At 58.6% G+C, this 8,118-nt stretch overlaps 2 protein-coding genes across 2 annotated transcripts in view; one reads left to right on the top strand and one right to left on the bottom strand.

Moving 5' to 3' along the window:
• VDBG_00545 (conserved hypothetical protein) overlaps positions 1 to 272 on the bottom strand; it is a gene marked incomplete at both ends in the record, with an annotated part of 2,343 nt that extends 2,071 nt beyond the window's left edge. Inside the window, 2 exons of the mRNA XM_003008817.1 lie at positions 56 to 73; positions 158 to 272. Of these exons, the coding sequence (XP_003008863.1) occupies positions 56 to 73; positions 158 to 272 (133 nt within the window). The remainder of the gene's footprint in view (positions 1 to 55; positions 74 to 157) is intronic.
• Positions 273 to 3,225: 2,953 nt separating this feature from the next.
• VDBG_00544 (oxysterol-binding protein) lies at positions 3,226 to 6,343 on the top strand (the record flags this gene model as incomplete). Its single annotated transcript, XM_003008816.1, has 3 exons — positions 3,226 to 3,261; positions 3,333 to 5,516; positions 5,615 to 6,343. The coding sequence occupies 3 exons, from the start codon at positions 3,226 to 3,228 to the stop codon at positions 6,341 to 6,343; spliced, it is 2,949 nt and encodes a 982-aa protein (XP_003008862.1).
• Positions 6,344 to 8,118: the final 1,775 nt, after the last annotated feature.

Here is an 8,118-nt window from a genome sequence, read left to right as displayed (position 1 = left end):
AGTTCAGAATCGCGGTGAGGTGGCCAAGACTTGTTTTGTTGGTCGGAAAACGTACGCTCCATGATGCCCCACGCTGTCGAGTTTGGTCAGCCCACACGTAGCTCAATGGGGGGGAAGGGGCAGGGGATCAGTCGAGGGGGCCGAGAGGTTTGCGCACCTGGGTTACGGGCCTGGCAATCGGCGCAAGAGTTGTTACCGGGCACCTTGGCCACAAGTTCCTGCAGCGCCTTTTCGTTGCGCGCCTGTTGGCGCTTGCTCAGGACGGAGGCCATGTTTCGCGCAGTGGTAGACGGCCCGTTCGTAATGGCGGGGGGAGGGGAGGGGGAGGAGACGAGTACGTTAGGGGTAGGCGGAAAGAAGAAAGGCGGGCGCCCAGAGCCTGCGAGACAGGATGGTGGTGGCGGGGAGAGGGTCGAGTCGAGCGCGGTGCGTAGGTGTTGCGAGGTAGTTGCTCGTTGCTCGTTGTTGTTGTGGTGTTCGCTGTTGGGCGATGAAAGGAAGGCCTGGGCTGGGTCAGGGAGCACACCTATGGAGCTCCTCCTGAACCAGGCTGAGCTTCTGAGTCGATGGAGTGTCGGCACGCGGCCACTGCACCCAAATCGGAGCGAGTGGTGGGTTATGGCCAGAGTGCTTGGGGGTGCCCCGTTGTAAAGGATGCCAGGGACAGGGTATGGGAATTAAATGGGCCGCCCGCGAATGACGCGAAGTGAACAAGACGAGACCCCTGGCTCGCCGTCTTCCTTTGTTCGTAAGCTGAGTGCTGTCGTCCGTAGGTAGGGTACCAGAGGAAGAGGTAGAAGCTACAGCACGCTGTGGAAAAGATATGCAAGGACGAATGCCGATGTGAGTGAATAAGGTGGCGGAGGGGGAGAAAAAAAAAAAAGAGAACGCGGGGTTAATCTTCCGATGGAACTGCAGAGCAGCACAGAGTCGTGGTCCTGGCCAAACTGCTGCATGGAACTCTTTTCCTTTTTGGCATGTTCCAGACGAAACTCGGACGGGCCCAGGAAGAGAATGAGAAGCATTCTCTGCCTCTGGGGTAGCAGCGATGCTAGCGACCTGCCTAGTACATGGTAGGCCATGCTTTCCACCCGCACCTACTAAAACGACCTAGCTGTGACGGACGCATGGCTTTTATTGGCGGGGCGAGACTGAGACTGACCGCGCTGCCACTGCCACTGATGGGATGGTTCGTAGAGACAGTGAAGCGAATGCTCCCCACAACGCGAAGCAGCCCAGAACAGGAAGAGGACCAAGACCACCACCGCCCAGCCGCCCCCTTCTCAGCAGGAATACTTCAGGCGCAGGAAACCAAACGCCCTCGTGGGTTGCCGTCAAGGGATTCCCCTCAAGGGAAGGATGGGATGGCCTTCCCATCCCACCGAACCTGGGCCCGTGTCCTGAAAACAGTCTTGGCGGCCAGAAACAAAATCGACGGTGCGAGCTCCAGCGTCCCATCCGCGACTCATGAAGGGGCCGAGTCCAGAAGAACAGAGAGGAAAGAAAGGAATAGCACGAAAAAGGAGGAGATTGGGTATGGGTGTGGCTCAGATGGGAAATGGCCAGCCACACATGTACCAGTGCCTCTCGGGAGAGAGAAAGAGAGAGAGCATACACCCACCACGGCAGCAAAGAAGAACCCCCATCAGGCTCATCCGTGGCCCTCCCCCTTTCCCCAATACGTAGGCCCTTAATGAATAGGTAAGCCATCTGTCTACCTGGTCCCTTGGTCAACACCCAAGGACCACAGGCCAAGCCTCGACGCTGTGTCCCGATCAGGGCCAGTGCCAACGTAGCACTAGCGAATCTCTAAAGGCCCTGCTAGCCCTGCAAAGAAGACTCGCATTCGATGATGGACCATCGGGGTGGGGGCCGCAGCGGGCTCACTTCGCGAGTACCCCGAGACGAGGCCCTACGAAAACGACAAGAAGCGCCAACGTGCAGCAAGGTGGATATGGAGAGAATGGGGCAAAGTGTGACGAGGATACGACTGAACACGAAGACCCGAAGCGCCACACAGGTCGAGCCGGCCAGCTGGTGTGAATAGGAACCTCAATTCTCTTGGGCATGCTATCGTCCGCCTGTTCGTCCTGGCGTGGCGCAGCAACGTCACCGTGTTCTCCCCCCTTAGCCTTCCCAAGCGGCCCATTGATCGGTCGACTGAAGACGGGCATGCTGCAACACGGCGGGATGCGGCACGGGAGGGTCACGCGGCGATGCTGTGAGCTTGGTGCGAGCCATGCTTGCGTGCACAGTATCTCGTGTGCCGGGCCTCAAATGAAACGAGAGTCTGGTGGGAATCGTCCGAGCCCCCGTTGTTGGAGAGCCTAGCCCAGCATCTCGGCATCTAGTTGAGGAAGGCCACAACTCCACTGGAACGGGTAGGATGAGCATTGGTCTGTAAGGGTAAGACTCGCCAACCTGGGGACTTGGGGCCAGGACAGAGAGAGGACCGGCAGAGGTCTGCGTTCATCATCGGATTCTGATGATAACGTCGCCGACTGCCCACCGCGTATGATCCCGAAGGCCACGCACTAAATAGCGGAAGCCGCGCGGTACGTGCCTCGTGCCTTGTGCCTCGTTATCGGGCGCCGCTGGACCCGCGGCAGGACGGTTCTTCGAGGTACCTAGGTACCGACGGAGGTACCTTGTGTTGGCTCGCTGGGGCGTGGGCTGTGTGGCGCCATGCTGTGAAAGGTGCACTTGCAGGCGGCCTGGGTACCACCTCACGCCGGTGTCAGTGTGGCTGCAGGTGATGAAGACCTCAAAAGTGCCATAGAGTGCCCCTGTAGCAGTGACGTGTCTCCGTTCCTAGCGCATGCCCTACCCACCTACCTACGTAGGTACCTACGATGTAGACCTACCAGGCAAGGCACGTACCTCAAGGTGTACTGGGGAGCCCAGCTCCGCGCCCAAGCTCACCTCAGCACCTCTCGGCATCTCACCTCCACGTCAAGTCATAATTAAAGCCTCCCTTCCCATACCTCCTGCGCACCAGCCTCACTCAGTTTAGACTTCCTGAGCCCGACGTCTGACCTTGTTTCGTCGCGTTTCCCTGCACCCCGCCTCTAACGAATCTGTCGCAGATCCCTCGCCATGGAAAGCTGCTAGTGTTGGAAACCGGGCGACATATCAAATAGAAACAACACGTCCTCCACCTTTGCCTCGAGCCTCGCCTCTACAACCATCTTGCATCTCGCCTCAGACCTTCGACGCGCACCTGAAATGGCCGGCCACGAGCAACTTGAGGTCCACAGCAAGGTTTGCCAGCCCACTAGCCATTCCGCCATGTCGCCGTCGCGCGCAAGACCCAAAGCTGACAGCAGACATAGTCGTACATTGTACGCTGGCTCAAGGTTGAGGACGGCCAGAGCATCGCGTGGACCGTTCAACCGCATAAGAAGTCAATGTACCTTTTCTTCCCCCCCTCCCCCTTCTGCTTTCATACTGTAGCTGACAAGCTTCCCCTGCCGCACAGCAACTTCGGCATCGTCAAACATCCCGGCACCGGCGCCACGAACATTGTCCCAAGCCAGTCGGACGACCCCGCAACCCCCTCGGGCGTGACTTCGGGCGTCAACGACGCAAAACCAGCCCGTTTCGCCAAGAAAGATACGATCACCGCCCAAGACCAGCTCGCCAGCAAGGGGTTCATCCCCATCGAGTGGCAGGGGCGATGCGAGGCCGAAACCCAAACGACGGGCACGCATGATGTTCTGAAGGGCCAGGCCGGCATGTACGGCCTGGTGTTTGACAATACCTTTTCAAAGCAGACCTCCAAGACCGTCACCCTCTCCCTCCGCACATACCCCATCGGCTCGCCGCCCCCGACGGCGCACAATGTCCCGAATCTTTCCCTCGGCAACCCCGCAAAGAGTGGCAGCAAGACAAGCTTGGGCAAGCACGGCAGTCCTCACATGAACGCTGTGGCCTCAGACTCCCAGGACAGTCTTCATAGCCATGTGCTGGGTGGTAGGCCTACGTCAGTGTCGGGCCGAAGTGACGGCGCGGCCAACTATCACGTTGGGAACTTGCTCAAGAGGAGGAGAAAGAAAGGACAGGGCTACGCACGTCGCTTTTTCTCGCTCGACTACTCGTCGTGTACGCTATCGTACTTTTACAACCGCAACTCCTCGGCACTGCGGGGCGCCATCCCGTTGAGCCTCGCAGCCATAGCTGCAGACGAGAGGCGCCGGGAGATCAACATTGATTCGGGCGCTGAGATCTGGCATCTCAAAGCCTCCAATGTCAAAGAGTTTGGCGAGTGGGCACGCGCCCTTGAAAAAGCAGTTCGCATCGCTCGAGGTTTTGAACCGGTAGAGGGACAAACATCAAAGGAGAGGGGCACCACCACGCCTCTGCGCATTGCCACTGGACTCTCGAGGACAGCGACTCACAACCCCCTCGAGGATCGGGAGTGGGAGCAGGTCGAGTCCTTGGTCAGCCGGACTGTGGGCACCAGAGATGCGCTGCGCCGCCTTGTCAAGGACATGTCTAATACGCCACGACCCGCTCACAGCAGCGGCAGCCAGTATTTATCACCCGGCGGTAGCTCAGTGCAAAGTGAGGAAAGGGAGGGCTATTTCCCCTCTGAAAACCAGAAGAGGCCCTTCTGGAAGCGCAAGTCCAGCATCGTCAGCCCACAATCTTTCCAACCCATGATATCGTCATCCTTGGCGGTTCCGTCGCCGGGTTCTGCGAACCCCCGCCAGTCAACAAACGGATCTAATCATGCGAGGAAGAAATCGAGGGGTGTTGCGCAGGAGGAGAAGAGCATGCAAGATCACTGCGGTGCATTGCTGAACGATTTGGACTCAGTTGTGGCTGAATTTACGTTATTGATCGCAAACAGCAAACGCCGGCGTTTGCCGGCGCCCCTCTCAGCTGCAGCCTCAAGGCTGAGCATGGACACTACCTCAACCGATGAGTTCTTTGATGCTGAAGTGGGCGAGACTGGCTCTCAGATTGTCCGCATCGACAGGAGTGAGGAAGACGATGCTGTGGAATCTGATGCCGACGAGGCCGAGCTGCACGACTCGTCCTCAGCAGCCTCGACCATCGCTGACGAGGACACGGGCGGCTTAGATGAGGAGAGTTGCTATCCTTCCAAACCGAAAAGCCTCACCCCTCTTCCGGTAGACATATCGGTCGAGAGGCGCTCGAAGATCCCGCCAGGCCTGATTCAGCCCCCGAGCCTCATAGGCATCGTACGGAAGAACGTCGGCAAAGATCTTAGCAACATTAGTGCACCCGTCTCGGCAAACGAGCCGACCTCGATGCTTCAGAGGATTGCTGAGCAACTCGAGTACTCGCAGCTTCTTGACGCGGCAGTGCAGCAGAAAACGGCCAAGGACCGCTTGCTGTATGTGACCGCGTTTGCAGTATCGCAAATCAGCATCAACCGATCGAAGGAGCGTGCTATCCGAAAGCCGTTCAACCCTCTACTAGGCGAGACGTACGAGCTTCTACGCACCGAGCAAGAGGTGCCGGGCGGTTTCCGTCTCATTGCGGAGAAGGTCAGTCACCGGCCCGTCAGGTTGGCGATGCAAGCCGATTCCTCCAACTGGTCTTTTAGCCAGTCACCAGCGCCTTCACAAAAGTTTTGGGGCAAGAGCGCAGAAATCATCACGGAGGGTCGCGTGCGAATTCGTTGCGGTTGATGGATGGCACGGACGAACTTTATTCGTGGACGCACGCAGCCATGTTCCTACGTAATGTTGTCATGGGCGAAAAGTATGTCGAGCCCGTGGGCACGATGCATGTCAACAACGACACTACGGGGGCCAAGGCAGTAGTCGAGTTTCGCAGCAAGGGCGGCATGTTCGGCGGCCGCGGTGAGGACGTAGTTGTGGAGACTTATACCTCGGACGGCAGCAACTCGGGAACTGGGTTGATTGGTACTTGGACAACCGGACTCCGTCGAACAGAAAACGGCAAGGCTGTGGGAGACGATGTTTGGAAGGTTGGCAAGTTGGTGGACAATGCCGCCACAACGTATGGTCTGACCCAGTTTGCCGCGCAACTCAATGAGATAACGGAAATCGAGAAGGGTCGACTGCCGCCGACGGACAGTCGTCTACGGCCCGATCAGAGGCAGGCAGAGCTGGGCGACCTCGACGCGGCGGAGGAGACCAAAGTGGTGCTGGAAGAGGAGCAACGTGCGCGGCGCAAGGACCTCGAGGAACGGGGCGAAGAACACAAGCCGAAGTGGTTCGTCAAGCTGGGCAATGGACCAGAGGGCGAGGAGGTCTGGAAGATCAAAACGGGCAAGGATTCATACTGGGAGGAACGCACACGAGGTACGTGGAACGGAGTGACAAACATCTTCGCGGTGTATCGATAGGCCCCACCAACCTAATTGTCGTTGGCGCCTTGCGTCTTGGGGTCGTTCGTGAAATGACTGAAGCGAAGGGCCTGCCAAGTGATCTGATCGGGGCAGCGAAGGGGGGCGTTCGATAGACGAGCAGCTGATAGACGATCCAACACGAACATTGGATCTTCGCCGGGGTGGGTTCGAGACATGTTGCAATGCTTGATCGTGATGAGATGATCGCCACGGCGGATTCCCATGTCACGAGCAACGGCGGCTGGCAAGCAATAGCCGCGTGTGGGAATATCGCGCCAGGTAAGGATTGAGATCCGGGATCCGGGAGATGCAAGACATCGACGGCCGTCGCCCCGGAAGGCAGGCGATCCGTGGACAGAAGCGACCTTGTTGGCGAGGGATTCCAGGAACTGCAGCGTGTCCTCCACGTTGCTTGCTACTGTTGGCCCATAGCTCGAAGAGGCCTGCCAGGGCGGGCAAGACACACGGGAGACTGGTCCAAGGGTGAGATGGGGCAGCACGCCTGTGCGGGACAACATGCCAGTGGAGATGTGCCCCCCCCCCAATTGGGATGCGACGCTGTAGCGAGGACTTTGAGAGGTTCTCCCGTCTCGTGCGTTTTTGGTGGTCTCATCCGCATCCAGCGGGGCCATGGGGTGTCACACTGGCGCCGTAGCAGGGCCGATGCTCACCGATGTCTTGCCATGCCCAATGCGTCCGATGTGTCGGGTTCGACGCTGGTGTACGGGAGGCTTGCTTCTTCGGCCGGCGGCGGGCGCTGAGGGCACATCATTTCGGTCAGGATGCGCGTGTGCGGATGCGGAACTGGAGATCGTCATGGTCTTGGTGGATGAGGTGAGGGGGCCAGTGTCTGCTGTGTGGGCGATTCGCTTTCATGACGAGCGAGAAAATGAGCAGTTGCGAGTCAGGCAACGAATGCCAGGCAACAGCAGAGGCGCGCCTGCCGACTGCACCAAGTAAGGTCGGTAGGTAGCTACCTAATTAGGTACCTTATGTGGAGCCTTGACTGCCCGAGCGGTTGGGAAAAGAAGCAGAGAGCTACGGTACATGGTTCGCGCCTTCTCATTGACGGCGAGGCATCTCATGGCAGGGCGGTACCTTGGAACGGGCGCAGCGCGGAAGCTGCGGACTGGCGAGCGGTCCACGGCAAGCAGTACCGGCGTTCAGGCAAAGGGTCCGTTGCACAGCATACAGCTCCCCAACAGCCAGTCAACCGGCAGCATTTTGTCGACCTGCAGGAGACGACACTGGGCCCTGAGGTGAGGCAGAGGCAGGTGGTACCTGTCGAGGGTACCTCCCTGTCTGACGGCAACACTCTGTCCTGCGTTGCCTTGCTGTGCGTGCTCTGCACACACTGGCGTGGGTGGTCTGTGTAGGCGAAGCCAACCAAGCTGCCGGTACCAAGCCCGACGAACTTGGTTGGGGCTTTTCCACCGGGCAGCCAACGGGACTTTCCAGCCGACCTCCAGTGTCTCACTGGGGGCCACAAACAATAGTCCATCTGCACCCCTTTCTGGGCATCCCCACGTCATTCTGCCTCGTGGGCAGATCTTGTCGATATCCTCATTTAACGATCTCCAATGTCTAGGTCAAATTTTCAGCGCTGTTCATGGTGTTCAAGGGGAGAACCGGGGGTGGAAGGGCGGGACAAGGAAAAGTCCGTGCGAAACGTAGCCTTCAGGGACTCGCACTAGGAAGCCCACCCCTTCACCCTAGCGCGTACCTCGGGAACAGTGGCAGTTCCAGGTCAGGCTACGATCTGGCGAACAGGC

The sequence above is a fragment of the Verticillium alfalfae genome, genomic scaffold, assembly GCF_000150825.1.
Source record: "Verticillium alfalfae VaMs.102 supercont1.1 genomic scaffold, whole genome shotgun sequence".
Lineage (NCBI taxonomy): Eukaryota > Fungi > Ascomycota > Sordariomycetes > Glomerellales > Plectosphaerellaceae > Verticillium > Verticillium alfalfae.
This window is presented reverse-complemented; position numbering and strand designations above follow the sequence as displayed.